Source organism: Nasonia vitripennis, chromosome 1 (assembly GCF_009193385.2).
Source record: "Nasonia vitripennis strain AsymCx chromosome 1, Nvit_psr_1.1, whole genome shotgun sequence".
Classification (NCBI taxonomy): domain Eukaryota; kingdom Metazoa; phylum Arthropoda; class Insecta; order Hymenoptera; family Pteromalidae; genus Nasonia; species Nasonia vitripennis.
The window spans coordinates 23,104,920-23,123,050 of record NC_045757.1 but is presented as its reverse complement, the minus strand read 5'-3'; the positions used below and the strand labels follow the sequence as shown (position 1 = coordinate 23,123,050).

General features: G+C 35.3%; 2 protein-coding genes and 1 long non-coding RNA gene across 5 annotated transcripts; 1 reads left to right on the top strand and 2 right to left on the bottom strand.

The window, feature by feature from the left end:
* The first annotated feature begins 737 nt into the window (after nucleotides 1–737).
* Nucleotides 738–1,984, top strand: LOC116415765. The gene is made up of 2 exons (XM_031920932.2): nucleotides 738–977; nucleotides 1,067–1,984. The coding sequence occupies exons 1-2, from the start codon at nucleotides 923–925 to the stop codon at nucleotides 1,600–1,602; spliced, it is 591 nt and encodes a 196-aa protein (XP_031776792.1). The 5' UTR covers nucleotides 738–922; the 3' UTR covers nucleotides 1,603–1,984.
* Nucleotides 1,985–3,303: 1,319 nt separating this feature from the next.
* LOC116415766 lies at nucleotides 3,304–4,287 on the bottom strand. Its single transcript, XR_004226337.2, has 3 exons — nucleotides 3,905–4,287; nucleotides 3,535–3,620; nucleotides 3,304–3,453 (listed from the first exon to the last, which is right to left on the bottom strand). It is a non-coding gene; the product is annotated as an uncharacterized LOC116415766 (long non-coding RNA).
* An 8,216-nt stretch (nucleotides 4,288–12,503) lies between these two features.
* LOC116415764 (zinc finger BED domain-containing protein 4-like) lies at nucleotides 12,504–16,071 on the bottom strand. 3 transcript variants are annotated; one of them, XM_031920931.1, is made up of 6 exons: nucleotides 15,776–16,071; nucleotides 15,576–15,696; nucleotides 15,211–15,376; nucleotides 15,031–15,126; nucleotides 14,661–14,944; nucleotides 14,532–14,586 (listed from the first exon to the last, which is right to left on the bottom strand). In XM_031920931.1, exons 1-5 carry the CDS (start codon nucleotides 15,791–15,793, stop codon nucleotides 14,857–14,859), a joined length of 489 nt encoding a protein of 162 aa, XP_031776791.1. In that variant the 5' UTR covers nucleotides 15,794–16,071; the 3' UTR covers nucleotides 14,532–14,586; nucleotides 14,661–14,856. The 3 variants fall into 3 exon arrangements, with proteins under 3 accessions (XP_031776790.1, XP_032453421.1, XP_031776791.1); XM_031920930.2 differs by lacking the exons at nucleotides 15,031–15,126; nucleotides 15,211–15,376; nucleotides 15,576–15,696; nucleotides 15,776–16,071 and adding exons at nucleotides 12,504–12,692; nucleotides 13,000–14,469 and having other exon boundaries at nucleotides 14,661–14,850; XM_032597530.1 differs by lacking the exons at nucleotides 14,532–14,586; nucleotides 14,661–14,944; nucleotides 15,031–15,126; ... (1 more) ...; nucleotides 15,576–15,696; nucleotides 15,776–16,071 and adding exons at nucleotides 12,507–12,692; nucleotides 13,000–14,465.
* Between the last annotated feature and the right edge of the window lie 2,060 nt (nucleotides 16,072–18,131).

Below are 18,131 nucleotides of genomic sequence, written 5' to 3'. Positions count from 1 at the left end.
ATTCTTGACGACCTTCTCTACTTTCTTCGCCATGTTGGTGTGTTCTGCTTCCAACGACGTTTCGCGGTTGCTCAACAACGACGTGGCAGCTCCCTATCCTTCGCACTCACTCCAGATAGCCCCTAGATTGTATTCTTTTTGCTACAACGTAAGCTACAAAAATACAACCTTTCTACTCACACACTTGCACACCTAAGCGCGTCGCTGTGACGTAGATTATTACGCGAAATCGAATAAAACGAAAAGTCGAATTCGTATAATCGGAGCGAAATCCGTAAAAAAATAAAAGAAATTTTTATTTACGCCAGATAAGCGCGAATTGCTTCTGGCGTGCGCACTAATAGCACCGCTGTGCTCTCACTTGCAACGCACGAGTTGTGCTACAGGCATATATGCACTCACACACCCGAAAGAGAAAAAAAATACGAAAAAATGACGAAAAAATATTTTGCGAAATTGCCCGTATACCTCGAGCTTCGAGTCGAGTATGTTCTTCTCTTTAAAATTCTTGAGGTCTTCTTTGCTGAAAACTGGGCGTATACTATTCCGCGTCTTCTCGTGGAAGTGACTATATGTCTCGCGCCCGCCGCGTTCTCGTGGAATTGACCCTATGTGGCGCCGCAAGCGCTCGCACTCACTCTAAGGGACTTTCCACATTGAGTGCGTTGCGACTGTGTTGTGTCTGTTCCGTGTGATGTGGTGGCGCTACGTGTCCGCAACATAACTATTGTGGAGTTCACGATCTACCAACTTCTGTTTGTCTTGTGCAGCGCTGCTGATTGAAATAGCTAATTTATACGAACAATTGTGGAATTTTCCCAATTGTATTGGAGCTTTAGATGGCAAGCATATCGACATTGAACAACCTGCATCAGCTGGCAGTTTTTTTTTGTCGTATAAGAAGAAACATACTTTTACACTAATGGCTATTGCTGATGCAAAAAAAAGTTTTGTTTGGTACAATATAGGAGACTTTAGTAAGATATTATATTTATATACATTATTAAATTGATCCAAAATAAGATAATCCATTTTATTATTATATTCTAATTAAATATAATTGTAGGCTCTCTAAATGATGCCAGTGTATTCTCTGATACAGATTTTGCTTCTCAATTAGCAAATGACGAGTTAGATATTCCTCCATCAAGGCCACTACCGAACACAGATATAGAAATGCCTTTCATGTTTATAGCCGATGAAATTTTTGCATTGAGCAAACATCTTATGAAGTCTTTTAGTAAATCTGGAGAATTGGCAGTAGAAGAAAAGGTTTTTAATTACAGATTGAAAAGAGCCAGATTATGTATAGAATGTGCTTTTGGAATGATAGTAAAAAAGTATCAAATTTGGCAACAGAAATTAAAATTTGATTTAACAACTAGTCATTTTATAGTCGCTACAATCATATGTTTGCATAATTTCCTGATTACAAGTGCAGAGAATAATATGGATGATGTAAATGAAGAAGTTGTAGAAGGTAACAATCAGAACGAAGAGAATCAGAATCTGCGATTGACACCTGTACAACAAAGACAGCTATTAACAGCCTATTTCTCTTCAGATGCTGGCTCAGTTGATTGGCAATTAGACTATATTTAAAGTGGTTTGAATGTTACTAGAAGCTCGTGGTGATTTGCTGAACTACCAACAAAAGAACAAAATTAACGAAAACTTTCAAATACTATTTATTGTTTATAGTTAGATAGGTGAGCGATAGATAATATTGTAAGGGTGTTATATCAATAAATTTTATAAAGAATTTTGTAAAAGGACTTGTTGAAAAATAAAAAAATTACTTTTATGTGCTTGAAACATACATCTATTGATACATTTTTGTCACTATTGATACAGTTATTTGTTTACAAATAAAATACTAGTTTTGGAAATATTGAACAATAAATAATAATGATAGATGTTAAATAATAATGATAATGTTGTGTTAAGTATAATTACAAGTATAGTATGAAATGAACAAGGATTACAATTTATCTAATTTTGATCTTTAAATGAACTAATTATTATATGAATGTCTGTAACAAAGTCAGCAATATTATCAAATGGAACACTTCTCAATGCTTCTCTGATAGTTTTTTCGTATATGTCGTCATCATTTTCATCTTTTTTGGTGCTATTTACATTGTTTATAAACTGCATACTTGAATCAATAGCACTTTGAAGTTTATCATTCAAACTTTTAGTTTCTGTCTGCTTTCTTTTCGCAATTTATCTTGTTCAGGTACAGTGATTTCCGTGGTTTTTTTAGTCATTACTGCATGTACTGTTGATGTTGCAGGTTTCTTAGAACTCTGAGTTATTCCTGTCAGTACATTATTCTTTGGAGTAGATAAACAGTCACTTTTAGGATTTTGTAGTTTGCGTAATGCTAATGTAAATGCACTGATATTTTCTTGCGGTTTCATTACTTCATCATTTTGATTATTGTTTAATAATAAAGAATCATTTTCATTTTTCGTAATTGAGTTTTGTGAAACGTTGTTCTGTTGTTTCGATTGCAGTTGACACCTTAAAACATCTTGAAAGTTCAAATTTTCATCATCAGCTTCTGGGTGGAATTCATCATTATCTTCTTCTTTGATACTTTGTTTTGGAGGTTTACTTTTACATGAAGCATTCTCTAAATGCTTAATATGCTTCTTTAGAAATTGTAGATCAGAGGCTAGATAAAATTTCTTTCCGTTTTTAGTGGCTCTCACAAATGATTTTCTAATTTTTAATAGAAATGTGTAGCTCTATTTATTTATTTCCCTTTCATAATATTATGAATTACTTTTTTTATACAAAAAACTTACAAAAGAAAAATAATTTACCCTTAAAAATAATAAATTTTGAAAGTCCATTATATTGGCAACACTGTATTTATAGTTTATGAATTTATTGAAAAGTTGAACAAAGAACCATCAACAAAGAATTCAATCGAAATTAATTTGCCAAGTTTACAATTCAAATATCTCACTATGGATCTAACAGCTTTTATCAGAAGTTATGATATTGGATTAAAAGTTCAAGTTTTATCAGTTGATTAATATATTGTTGACTTGCTGAAATACCTAGAATCTAACCCCAATAGAGAAAATCAAAAAATGAACTTTGCCCTTCGTTACTTATTTTTGAATAGCAAGTATGAAAGTCTTGCAGTAGGACTTTATCAGCAGCATTTCATTCATAAAGATATAGCTTTTATCATGTGTGCGGACAGATCACACATGAAGGAGCCTGTGAAGTTCGAAATGCCAGTGAACCCTACGAATTATGTTAATTTCTTTAAAAACAAGATCTTACCAGAGATTAAAAGTAAACCGGCACCATCACAAAATCCAATTATTTGCATCCATGAAGAGTTGAACTTGCTCACGAACAACATGGATGTTTCCGATTACTATTTGCACCAGTCAGGTGTGTATCGTATATTGTGGCCAACTGCTATCCATGCTACCAATCAATTCATGATTAATACAAATATCATGCACGAATGGGAGGAGTACACCATAAAAAAGCCATTGAAAAACTCACTATCAGAATTTTGGAACTTTTTAATCCCATATTCAGACCGACCATGTGATTCTCTTGGCTCCCTACAAAGGCTTGTTGATAATGCACTATATCCAAAGGTAATAATCACATTATATTGTTTAATATATCATTATATTATTTAATGGTAATATTCTAAAAATTATTTCTTAAAATTATTGCAGGACTCTTATGAAGAAAGCAGTGAAGAAGAAATTTTATTTAAAAAAATTATTATTATCTTACATTGAGATTTAAAAAAAGTATGGACTGTTGAGGTATAGGTTGTGGAGATAGGTATGGTAATAGATTCTGTCACTGAGAGGGCATCTGAAGCAAGTATATTTTGGAGTGGAAAATGGCGATGAAGTACCATTGTACTGTGCAAATAACAGGCGTATTCCGAAACTCGGGCGCCCATTTTTCTGTCTCTCTCGGACAAACGCAACTCACGTATGGCTGAGAGAGATTTCGTCGAGCACATTTTGGAGTTTTGGAGCTGAGAAAATAACCTCCATAATGACATCCATAGCTTTAGGCATCGAAGTATTGGACGTTGGTAGATCGTGAACTCCACAGTAGTTATGTTGCGGACATGTAGCGCCACCACATCACACGGAACAGACACAACACAGTCGCAACGCATTCAATCTGGAAAGTCCTTAACACACTCGCGCCGCTGTGCGCTTCGCTCTACTATAGCGTGCGTGGACTGTACTATGCGGCTACACCTGTTTCTGTTGCCGCTTTGCTGCCTTTTATTGTTTATTTGTTAAAAAATAAACAATTTACAATTTCGCCTTTACGCTCCATTTTCACACGAGACGTCACGAAAAAATAATTATGCAACTCTCTATCCTAACGAGAGTGCTTTAAAATTCTCCCGACAACAAATAGAAAATTATTCGACTCGGAGAGCATGCGATACTAGTGTCAGCTTCAAGTTTCGCTGCTCCGAGTCGTTTAATTCTAGGTCGTGTGATAATATCGGTAGACATTTGCTCTCGGCTCGGAAACAAAAATCTCCGATTATTATTCACAGACTTCTCGTGTGAATTGCGTTCGAAATATTCGTATACGCCGCTCAAATCCGCTTGATTTGAGCGCGACGTAAACAAGGGGATGAACGTGTTTACGTCGCTCGCGCGACCTTCTTGATCTCGCAACGGTTTTTGGCTCGCACCGCAAATCGCGAAAATTACAAACTCTTTACACGTTCCTTCCCGATTAACCCACGAACTGGGCGCCATGTAACAGGGTGAGACTTTGACATGAGTGGAGAAAATCACAAAAGGAGACGCCGGAACCAAGAATCGATCCGGCGCTCCCGAGATCTCTAGGCGCGCGCTCTGTACGTCGAGCTAATGCCGCCTTATTTCGTCACACTCTATTCTGCCTCGATTACCGGCGTGGCGAGGGATGTTGTTCCTCGTTACAATATATATATATATATATATATATATATATATATATATATATATATATATATATATATATATATATATATATATATATATATATAGTTTAAAGTGACGTCAACATTCTGAACCACCTAATTTAACTCTGAAGGAGGTATCCTTCATTGTAAATAAGTGTATCTTTGGATTAGAAAATTATCATCCAATCTATAAGGGACAGGTGCAACCTCTTGGCCCACTGAATCGACAAATGCTTGACAGCTTGAGACGACGCCTTCAAGGTAAAATTTTCAAATTTGAGACCAGGTTTCTGTTAAACAACATCAAACGGTTTGATTTCAAGAATTTCACAGATGAGGATATTGAAGATATGATCTACTTTTTCAGAGTTATGGAGTATGTAGACGATATTTCATATTTTTTTTTAATATTTACGTCTAGACGAACATATATATCTATATTGACAATGTCGTCTAATGCTGACAATATTACTTATATTTATATGTATATATCGTCTAGACGATGTAAATACTATTTTTTGATTAAATAAGTCTAATTAAATCATTCTTATTCACAGAAATGAACATTTTCAACCTTTTCTCGCCGAGCAGCCTCCTAGGTGAATACTTTATCGACAAATAGTTGTCGATGATAACAATGCTGAACGTGAACATGGCGGTGCTGCAGGTCATAATGCTCAGAGGGTTCCTCCGGTGCAGGAAAATGCAGACGTTCAGGACATTGGCGCAGGTGGAGATGGTGTTGCCGAGAGGATGGAGGAAATTGCCAGGCGCAATGATCCACAAGTCAATGGTAATTTTTAATAATATTGATAAGGTGGTGGAAAATAAATACACTATTAAGTATTTATTAAGTGTAATTTAATATAATAAAACGTAAGACTAGATAATAATTATATTAAGCGTGATGCTACTACCGAGGACTCTATATAGTCTCTAACAACTCTCTTTCAAGCAGGCGCCCTGGAACTAGAGTTCCCTGTTAGAATAATCCTAGTTGGATGGTTGGTGAGGAGAACTCGTAATTAAACTAGGCTCTAATATTCTGTTATAACTCTCTTTATTTTCTTCTTATATATAACTCGGGCGACGGAGCTGTTGCTTCGAGAGCGGTCGGCAGGAGAGTGAGTACTTTGCAGAGCAGGCGTGAATACCTAGCGCTGCCCGCATGGTGGCGCTAGATTAGCCCTGTAGTCTACTATAGACGGCAAGCGGCGCGAAGACTCCCCAACACTCCCTCCCTTCGGGGCGCTTGTCCTCCTGTACGTCTGCGTTTTTTATTCTCTGAACTTTACTCTGAATTAGTTTCTCCTTGGTTTCCTGTATCTGAAATATGTACAAAAAATTCTTATTCGTCTGATATATATATAAAAATAAAACTCTGAAAATTATAATTAAGTGTGAATTTCTATGTTCAATATTTTATCTCTGAGGTATTTATGAATATCATTAGGCAGAGGTTTAGTCATAATGTCTGCCACATTGTCGGTAGTAGATATCCATTTAACTCTGATTTGTCCCTTTAGGACACACTGTTTTATGTAGTCTCCGTGTGTTTCTGCCTTGTGACTTTTACTCCCTGTCTTTTCTCTGATTTGTAGTTTTCTCTGAATTGTTTCCAGATCATCATCAAAGTTTTTCAACTTGTGATTTCCTTCCATCTGAGTGCAGTCCCCTGCAGATTTGTTATCGCACCACAGGGTAACAGGATACATAGTTTTCCCTGTTATATCTCTGATAGCTTTATCCAACGATACAATTTCTTGGCAAGCATTGCTCATTGCCAAGTACTCAGCTTGGCAGGTAGAGAGTGATACGTAAACTTGTTTATAGCTTCTCCACATAATTGAGTCGCCATACAATTTTATTACATATCCTCCAGTTGAAGATGAATCTTCACAATCTCTAAAGCTAGCGTCTGTCATTGCTTCCATATACTCATTTTCTGCTCTGAAAATCAAACCTATTTCTGAGGTTCCTCTGAGGTATCTGAAAATCCTTTTTACTTCCTTCCAGTCACTTTCAGTGGGTGACAGCTGTTTTCTTGATAGAAAGTTTACTGCAAATGCAATATCAGGTCTGGTGGCACCTGCCAGATATAGTAAGCTTCCTATAGCTTCCCTATACGGTGCATGAGTTGCTATCTGAGCTTCTTCTGAATTTATGAGTTCTCTTTTTCGAACCTGTCTTGTAACCATAGGTGTTTTCTGTGGCATACTATCTTTCATATTGAAACGTTCAAGACATTTCTCTATGTACTCTGATTGTGACAGTTTTAATATTTTCTGATCTCTGTCTCTGGTTATTTTCATGCCTAAAAATAATTTAGGTTCTCCTAAGTCTTTCATCTGAAAGGTAGAACATAATTTTTCTTTTATCTGTTTTAGTTTCGTCTGATTGTTGCCTGCTAGAATGATGTCGTCTACATATAGCAGTAATACTACCATCTGATTTTGTAATCTCCACGTGAACAGACATGGTTCATTTATGTCCTTTTCTAGTCCAAGTTCCAAAGCAACTTCTGAGAAGCGTTTGTTCCATCGCTTGGGACTTATTCTGAGGCCATACAAGGATTTTTGGAGTTTACATACTTTATTTTTCTTAATGGATGGGTCTATTTGTATACCATCTGGTATTTCCATGAATATGTCGTCTTCAAGCGTTCCATTCAGAAATGCTGTCTTGACGTCCATCTGATAAGCAGTTAAATTTAACTTATTAATGATTGCAAAAGTCGCTCTAACGATTGGCAATCTTGAGACTGGTGCGTAAGTTTCTCTGAGTTCATATTCTTTTCTATCCTTGAATCCTCTGATAACTAATCTTCCTTTGTAAGTCGTCTGACCGTCTTCTGAGATTTTCCTTTTGAATACCCATTTGGAATCAATGATGTGTGCCTTTTTGCCATCTTTTGTCTTCCATAGACTTTAACTCTTGTTTTATTGCTTCTGACCATTTATGTTTGTCGTCTGATTCAATAGCTTCTTTATAACTGACAGGATCTCTGTTCGTACGTGCTATAAAAATATGTCCAAGTTCATCTTCTTCTGAGTGTGTATCTCTGGTTTCTCCAGTTGGAGTAGATACTTGTGGCAGATCGTGATTGGTATTTTCTACTTCGACTACTGCTTCTCTGAGATGTGTCCAAGTTCGTCTGTTTGTCTTGGCTTTTCTTTCTAGACAAGGTCGCTTTTCTGGTTCAGGTTTCTTAGCCTTTGAATCTTCTGAATTTTTGTCATCTGCTTTTCTCTTCTGATTTTTCTCTTTCTCTGATTTTGAATCTTTTGGTATATCTGGTTGTGTTTTGACAACATCTGTTGATATTTCTAGTGTTTCTGATTTTTCTCTTAGGTCAGTTTTATACACATCCCTATACACCAGTTTTTCATTAAATCTCACGTGTCTGGATGTAATGAATCTCTGGGATTCAGAGTGCCACAAAACATAACCAGTTTGAGAATATCCAACCATGATTGTACGGATTGCTCTGTCTGAAAACTTGTTCGTCGCATTCGGTATTTTGGCATAGACCAAACATCCGAAACGTCTGATTTTGTCTAGATGCATGTTTCCATTTGGAACCATTTTCTTGATTGGTATCTCTGAATCGATTCCTTTGTGTGGAGTTCTATTATAGATATGGACCGCCACTTCCAAAGCTAGTATCCACATGCTCTTGGGTAGACCAGAGTCTATCATGAGCGCTCTGATTTTCCACTGTATGGTTTTGTTGAACCTTTCAGCGGTTCCATTATGTTGTGGAGTGTAAGGAGTTGCGAACTCTCCTTCAATTTTCTCCTTTTCCATAACTTCTGAAAATTTACCTCCAGTAAATTCAGTGCCATTGTCCGTTCGGATGAAACACACTTTTTCTTCTTTGCCCAGTAAATTTCTTGTAGTTACCAAGAATTTTTCTAAGCAATCTCCAGCTTCACTTTTGTGTTTAGAGTATGCTTTGGCAAATCTGGTGTAATCATCTATAAATCCTATTATGAATTTATTTTCCCCGATACGAGACTGGTTTAATTGGTCCCATTGTGTCTGTGTGTATCCTTTCTAATGGCCTTGTTCCTCTGACTCTGACTTCTGAGAACGACAGGTTTTCCATTTTTGCTAGGACGCAAACTTCGCAGTCTGTAATGGACTTGTCGAATTTTACCTTTCTGAGTTTATCTTCTGACTTTTGTAGCAATAGTAAATATTGCAGAGAAGCGTGACCTAATTTGATATGCCAGAGCATTCCTTCGTTCAGCTTCTTTTCTTGTCTATCTGATTTGTTGTCCACATTGTTTTGTAGATATTTCAGCATTTCTTCTGACGAGTCGTCTATGTTTAGGATTTTCCTGTTCAGAATTTGTTCATCTAAGTTTGTATCACAAACTTCTCTCTGACTAGATGAATTTGATTCTTGTACAGTTCGTTCTTGCTGCTTCTCCCTCCCAATCTCAGTCGGATTCATCTGAGTTCCCTCTGATGCGTTAGTTTCATCTGATTCGTTTTGATCCTCAAGATCCTTGATATCTGACTGAGATTGCTGCAAGAACTCGTCTACCGTGATTATGTTAGCCGTGCATGAATACTTATCGTAGACTTCTTGTTGCTCATCTGATTGTTCATGTTTTGCTACGTTTAAAGAAATTATCCAGTTTGGCTTTTTATACGTCCCAGCTAAATACTCTTCGTCTGAATTTTTATCGTAGATTTTAAGTATTTTATTATCCAAATAAATACTCAAACCTACGTCTGCAAAACGTCTGAGAGAGATCAGATTGTCTGAAATATTTTTGGCAGAAATTACATTTGTCAAAATTATTTTGTTATTCTCATTTGATTCTGATTTTAAAATTAAATCTCCTTTGCCGTCTATAGAGATGTTTGCAGATTTATTTTTATTTGCACTTCTGATATATTCGCCTGAACTTTTTCTGAAGTTACTTAAAATTATGCTCTTATTTACTATATGCTCTGTTGCGCCAGAGTCCGCAATAAGTACTAGTTTTGTAGGTGTCTTATTAATTATATGTGTGTTGTTACCTGTTAGCATCGCTTTGACCTTGTATCCCTTCTTCTGATTTCGGCCTGCTGTTTGTATATCGACCTTGCGTTTGAAAGATCCCCTTCTTACATTATTTCCTCTACCTCTGACATTATTATAACCACCCCTTCCTCTGTTACCTCTACCTCTGAAGTTATTACTGTTGTGTTTGTGTTGTTATATGTATAAGATTTTACATACCCATCTTTGGGATTGTCCTTATTTGGACAATCATCCCCTTTGTGTGGAGCTACAGCCTGGCAATAAAAGCAGTACCATAGATTGTACTCTTTAAGAGGACAAAAGGCTGCTCTGTGTCCCACCTTATTGCAGCGATAACACTTGTCTGTGATTATCGCCTGTTTAGCTGCAATTTTTTTGCCTGTCGTCTGAAGGCTGACCGTCTGATTTGCGTCTGTCTGATTCCAGCTGTAGTATCAAAGTTTTTATGTCATCAAGGCTCATCTCTGATTAGGTTGCTTGAAGTCTGATAATATTGGCCGATCTTATTTCTTTAAATTTTATACTAACAGCTTGAAAGAAGGCCGATCTTATCTCTTCCTCCGTCAGAGGTGTTTTGGTAATACAATTTTCAAAATCTCTGATAATAGAGTCAAAACGATCGCAAAATTCGTTTACTGATTCTCTATTGTTCATTTTGAGACTATATAATTTTTCTCTGACTGAAGAATCGGTAACATTTGCCTCTGCTCGTCTGAACTCTTTGATTTTAATGACTATTTCTAATGGGTCTTTTATTTGTAAAATCTTATTATGGTAATAATCATCTACGCGACTTATTAGAATGTCTCTGACTTGGTCTTTTCTGTTTTGTCTTTCTATTACTGTCTCTGAAACGTCTGATTGTTGAGAATCGTCAAGTATGTCTGCAAGATTATTAGCTTTTAATTCAGCATTTATATTGTCTAACTAAATGTTAAATGGTACTTTTTTTGTTAATTTATAATTTCTCTTTATGCTTATTTTTGAATTAGTTGCGTTTAGGGCAATAGATCGTCTGAGTTCATTACAAGCTCTGCTGAGGTCGCCAAATGCGCTTGTTCCGTCTGATAAGTTTGTTGAATTGATATTGTTACTAAACTCTGTCTCACTTATGTCTCTGAGTGAAGTTAATTTTCCTATTTGTACTGTGAGTTTCTGTATGACAGTGTTTAGGTTGTCAATATTTTCCTTCATATCGAGTATAGCTACTGTTTGATCTCTGATTATTTCAGCATGATTGTCGAGTATATCGGAGTGTCTCTCGAGAGCATTCTCCAGATTATCCATTCTCCACTCCATTTGTGAGTCAGTAGGTTGAGACTTTCCCTCCATATCTCTTTTTGGGGGTGTACCCGGGGGTGTATACCCTTCTATATCTGAATCTGTATTATAAACAATTTCTCTGATTAGCATTCAATTTTTATTTATTATATGAACTCTGAATTTTAGGCCTAACTTCTGATTCTGAATTAATTGTTTATATTCTGATTTAAAAACACTTTGTACCTTGGTGGATATTCAAATGATCGTCCACTTGATTTTCGTTGCCTTCGTTGGCCGCCTCTTTCTCATTTGATGGTAATGGGTCTGAAAGACTCCAATCAGACATAACGCTTCTGATGTTCTTTTCCTCTGAAATAAAGTTAGAATGCTTACTCTGACAGTTTTCTTTGATTTCTGCCAAGTTAGACCGCACTGCAAGTCAAACCAAGCTTGAAAATCAAGCACTAGCACCGTGCCTCCCGGACGCCACACACGTGCTCCCTCCCAGTCTAAGTAAACGAACGCAATTCACTTAATAATTTGCGAGGGGGCAATCGCACACGCGTATGTCGTCCAAGAAATCACGAATGAAAGTGTAATTATCTTTTGATAATTTTAAATTTTATAGAAATTCAAATTCACTGCACCGCCGTTTCATTGAAATTTCTATCAAGGCGTGTTTTTACAATTTATTCGAGTGCATCTGAACACTAAAAAGCCAACAAAAAATTGAAGCTTTTTGATTTACTCGAATAACTCTGACATTCTGAATAGGAGTGAGAACGATATAACTGGAATTATTTTTCTCTGATTTTATTTATTACATATATACACCGATAGCCAATCTAATCCATTACGTCTGATTCTGATTAGACCATATATTTTGAAACTCAAAAAGGAGAAAAAATTTACGAGAAAAATCCGTGCGTGTAAAATTTGTTTTGATTCCGAGAGAGAGAGAGAGAGAGAGAGAGAGAGAGAGAGAGAGCACAACAAACCGCGCGCTCGACTCTGACAGCGTCGCTAGTCGCGGCCTAGTGATGGGCGATTCTTAAAAAAATAATCGATGCTAAAGAATCGAATCATGAAAAGAATCGATTCTTGAGAACCGATTATTTAAAAAAATAATCGGAGTATCGATACCCGAGTATCGAATCAAAATTAAAGAATTACATGAAATAATAATTTAATAATTAAATTGGTATTTTTTTATAAAAGTTGTTTATTATTGCTTATATATATACAATTTATTTAAGTACAAAATGATTTTTGAAGTACAAAATTGATATATTTCCTTAATGTACACTTACTATATTTTTGCTGACTGAAGCATTAAATATTCTCAACTGGTATTTACCTCTTGTTAGCAGTTATATGCTTATATAGAAGAGATCTTCATCCCTTGATAAATGATACTCGCAGCTGAAAGGAAATACAAAACTTGTTAATTATAGAAAAAGCTAAAAATTTTTATTTAATAACAATACATCTTTTAAACATTTTAATTATTATATTACCTTACAACCTGTTAATGCATTTGAATGTAAAAAGCAATATGAATTCAAATTTTATTTCTCTCATTTGCACGAAAAGGGATATTAATAAATTATAGGAAATCGGGTTATTGGATTTTATTCAGACCAAAAAAATAATTACAAAATCTAATTAATTTCAAACCAATTTTCTTCCGTACAACAACTTAAAAATAATAATACGTTTAGATTATTACCGGTCAGTCGATTTCGTCGATCCCTTTTAATGTTCCCAGCTTTAGAAAACAACCGCTCTGAAGACACACTTGTCGCAAGAATTGCTAGTTTTTGTAGAGCGTAGTTGCTTAATCCTGGAAAACTGTCTATAAGGTTTTTCCAATAAATAAAAATATTTTCGGATCTTGGAATCAATGGTAACTTTAAATACTGGTCGACCTCTAAATTTTCTTCAATTACAGGAGCCATGTGATTTGCAGATTGTTCTAAAATGGCATCATGGACATCCCATATGCTGTCAGAACTCGTTTTATTTAAAACTATCGGTTTCTCTTTTGCTACATAGACTTTTTCTACGTCATTTCGTATTCGATTTAAAGTAGCTGAAACAGCGAGAGGCTGCTTGAAATGAATTTTTTTAAACCTCGGGTCTAATAACGTTGCGGTTGCAAGAGGAGACTGCTCTAAATATTTGAAGCGATTTTCCATAGCAGTTAACAGCCTGTTTTTGAACTCGATTCCTATGTTTGTTTCAGGAATTATCGAATTAATTTTCTTCTCCATGCAGTTGATAATTGGTATAATTAAACTGGCTGTCGGGTAAGCATCGCCACTAATCTCTGTTATTACTGATTTGATGGTATTCATGAGAGGTAACACATCTTTTAATATTTTAACTTCTTCCCTAGTTAAAAGATCTAAAGGCTTAGCGCATTTATTGATAGCACTATACATGTATGACTCTAATAAAATATATCTGTCTAACATCTCGGTTTTTGAAGTCCAGCGAGTTGGAACATCCAGTTTGAATTTTAAGACTGTACCTTCAGTCTTTCCATCTTGCAATTGCAAATCCTTCAGCTTATCAGAAGCTGGTATACTACGTTTTATTTGAGTCCCAATGGCTTTTACTTTATCGATAATGGAATTAATTTCTTTAAAATTACTGAGTACAGTAGGTAGTAAGTGCGAAACAACATGTGCAACTCAAATAAGATGCTTGTCCTTGCCCAGTAAATCTATGCAAGCTTTTTTAATATTGGGTGCAGCATCAGTGATCATTGCTGTGATTTTTTCTTTTTTGATTTTGAAATCATTAAATATTTTCTCAATTGATTTTGATAAATATTCAGATGTATGATTTTCATACAGTGGGAAACACCCAATTGTTCTTCCTGTCATTTTCGAATTATTTAGGTAATGTATCGTTACACCAATGTAACTTTGAGTTGAGGAATCCGTCCAATTGTCCGCAGTTAAACAATAATAAGGTATGTTTTCTAATTCTTGAATAAAAGCATTTTTCATGATCTCGTATCTAGCCTCCAGGTTACGAGTCATCGTTCTTTTCGATGGAACTTTGTAAAGAGGTGCTACAAGACTCATTAATTTATTGAAACCTTCAAATTCCACAATCGATATAGGTAACATGTCTTTGCAGATCATGTAAAGGATTGCGTTTGAGACTTGATTAGACTGAAATCCTCCATCTACAAATAAAAATTGTAAATATTTTATAACAAAATGTAGCTTTACTTCGTTTTTTACTTGCCTTTGAATGAATTAATACGAGCGAATATATCTTTGATTCCTATATACTTTGATAACTGTAAATATAAGCAATAAAAGATTTTAGAATTTTAAAATAATCACAAGATAAATAAATTAAGCTTACACTTACACTAGGTTGTTGTTTTACAGCATCAGTTTTAGCCTTTTTTTGTGGTGGATGAATTGAAGTCGAGGGTGGTGATTCGATGTAGTCTTCTAAAGGCCTTTTTGTACTTTTTGTTTTTACTTCTTTGACTGTTGTTTGAAAAAAGAAAGGGTGTTGGCTTTGCAAATGTTTTAACATGTTGGATGTGTTTCCGCTTAGTTTATATTGATTTTGACAATGTAAACAAATCAAATATTTGCCATCTTTGCTTTTTTTTTGCATGTTTCCAGATTGCACTAACATGCTTCCTACAAATTATATGATTAATATTATTATAAATATATATTATTAATATTCGGTATTTATAAAATGTAAAAATTATATATATGCATACTGTTGCTGGAGTTTTGGTGCAGGTTGTAATTGTTGTGACGATTCTTCAACCAGATTTACAGTAGCAGTTGTATCCGTAGAGGTACCAGTTTTACAGCTAAAATAAAATAACAATTGTGTTAAACTTAATCGAATACTAATTAATATAACGATTATGCCTATATACAAAAAATATGCGTACCTTGTGCTGAGACTTTCTTGTGGAACGTTGACTAGGGTATCACTAGGTTGACTAGAAGGTTTGGAAGTGTGGTTGCGAAACTCTTCCTCCTCATGAGTGGCATAATAATCAACAGGATCCGAGTAATGATTGTCATTCGGGTTTTGTTGGTATGTGGTGCCATTCGCTGTAATCAATCAACAATTTTAAATTGTAGCATTGATTGTAGCATCGATTGTACATAAATATATATATATATATATATATATATATATATATATATATATATATGTTATATATATATATATATATATATATATATATATATATATATATATATATATATATATATATATAACAGAATGTCAATAACGAGATATATATACCATCTTGTGGATAAATAATCTTATCGTCCGTAATGTGGAGAGCTGGGAAAGGTCTTATGCATGGATGGTCCTTGACTTTAAAGAACTCCATCTTCTCTTTACAAAATCCACATGTATAATCCTATAACAGATTTCACATAGGAAGGAATACTTATTGTCGAGATTTTTTATGTTCTTTTAAAATTTTTTTATTTACTCACCACATTTTGTATATCCATACTTTATATAAACCACATACAATGGTTATGAGGTTATGTTTATGATTCTCGAATTCTCGTCTCTGAACGTTACTCTCGAAGCCCCGAGGCACTCCTGGATTGTACACACGCGATCACCCTACGCTATTCGACTAGGCTATAGTACTGCTGCAGTGCTCACTACTGAGTATGCATGCACAGCATGTCCATAGCTACACGTACACTACACACTACACAGGCTACACTATGCAGTACGCAACTACGCTGCAGTTATCGGAGCTCGGCCGTTTCCCGCTTTTTAAGTCGTTGCCCCCCCCCCCCCCCCACCCCCCCCCACCCCCGTCCCTTCCGCCATCTTTTTGATTCGATACTCGCTTCGAAAAGAATCGATTCCTGGAGAATCGAATACCGAAAATAATCGCTCAAATAATCGATGCTTTGAAAAAAGAATCGGTCGATTCTCAAGGAATCGAGTAGAATCGCCCATCACTAGTCGCGGCTCACCTCCCCCCGATTCCCGGAATCGGCTCGTGCAGGCTTTTGCCGGCGAGCTCTCGTGCGTTTCGTTGTCGCGCGTTTTTGTCTCGTATTAAGACTTTTGATTTTCTATAACCTTCTGATCTATTCTGTAATTATTAAGACACCGCACTGTCTTTTCCTACTATTCTTTACGCAACTCTCATTTTTCTTGTCGATGCGGTAACACAACACACTCCCGAAACCGATTGAAAATTAAACTTTCTTTTGCTATATCTGATTACTACTCTGACTACACCTTACAAAAGCTTGTACTTACGTTTTCTTCTGAAATTTGTCCTCTATACCTCTGATACGTCTGATTTGTTTTCCTCTGAACAAAGATAAAAATAAAAACTTCTGAGTCGTCTTCTTCTCGGTTCTTCCTCTATTCCAGCGAGCTGGCCCACAACCTGTTAGAATAATCCTAGTTGGATGGTTGGTGAGGAGAACTCGTAATTAAACAAGGCTCTAATATTCTGTTATAACTCTCTTTATTTTCTTCTTATATATATAACTCGGGCGACGGAGCTGTTGCTTCGAGAGCGGTCGGCAGGAGAGTGAGTACTTTGCAGAGCACGCGTGAATACCTAGCGCTGCCCGCATGGTGGCGCTAGATTAGCCCTGTAGTCTACTATAGACGGCAAGCGGCGCGAAGACTCGCCAACATTCCCTTTCCACTCTCTCTCACTCATACATGACGCGCTCACACGAACACCGCTGACTCGTGCACTAGCACAAATGTACTTATACTTAACACGCCTCCTTACATTTGTGCTATTTTACAATATTATCATTTATTTCAAATTTAACTTTTTACAAAATTTTTCATGCTTTTCTCTACTTAATGATTTCGTAAATATATCAGCAATATTTTGATTTGTATCGACTTTTACAATATTTATTTTACCTTCATTTACGCTCTCATGTACAACATGATAATGAACTTCTAGGTGTTTAGAGTTTTTAGTAAAATTGCCGTACGTTGCTATATTAATTGCTCCAGTGTTATCTTCATATATATTCACTGGTTTTCTACATTTAATATCAAAACATTTTAATAACTCTGTGACTAGTTTAATTTCAGTTACTGCTTCTGATAAAGCAACGTATTCGGCAAATGTTGACGCTTTTGTAACAGACTTTTGTTTTCTTGACCTCCAATACACAACGTTATCGAATAATCGTATCACAAAGCCGGTTGTTGACTTTCTATCATTATTATCGCCTGCCCAATCGGCATCTACGTAACAATCAAGTATATCACAAACTTTATTTCCATTATAAGATAAACTTAAATCTCGAGACATATGTAAATATTTTAAAATTCTCAAAGCATATTTAAAATGCGTATTATTATAGCAGTTTTGAAATCTACTCAGGTAATTAACTCAAAACTTATATCTGGCCTTGTAGCCGAACTTATATATAACAAAGCACCAATCAAATTTCTATATTTGATATCTCTTTCACAATCATCGGATTTCTCGAGTTTTAAGTTTACTTCTATTGGTGTTTTATACGCTTTACAATTTTCTACACCATATTTTTCAGCTAATGAAATAATATAATCTTTTTGCGATAATTTCATTTCCTTACATAACACATCGTATTTTACGGTAATCCCTAAATATTCTCGTATTTTTCCGAGATTTTTCATTTTAAATCGTTCAGACAGCATTTTCTTTACTTTTTCTATTATTTCTTTATTTTTACTGCAAATTAATAAGTCATCGACATATAAAAGCAAATAAACAGTATCTTCTTTTAATTTTAATGTATACAAGCAATAATCAATATTACTTCTAATAAATCCTAATTTGATTAGAAATTTATCTAGACA

Excerpts from the sequence above, each read along its gene's own strand:
- LOC116415765 (XM_031920932.2), top strand. The coding sequence starts at position 923 with ATGGCTATTGCTGATGCAAAAAAAAGTTTTGTTTGGTACAATATAGGA. Across the intron at positions 978-1,066 it reads GTACAATATAGGAGACTTTA|GCTCTCTAAATGATGCCAGT; the intron begins GTAAGATATTAT and ends ATATAATTGTAG.
- LOC116415764 (XM_032597530.1), bottom strand. The coding sequence starts at position 13,747 with ATGTTAGACAGATATATTTTATTAGAGTCATACATGTATAGTGCTATC. Across the intron at positions 12,693-12,999 it reads TCGACGAAATCGACTGACCG|CTGCGAGTATCATTTATCAA; the intron begins GTAATAATCTAA and ends ATTTCCTTTCAG.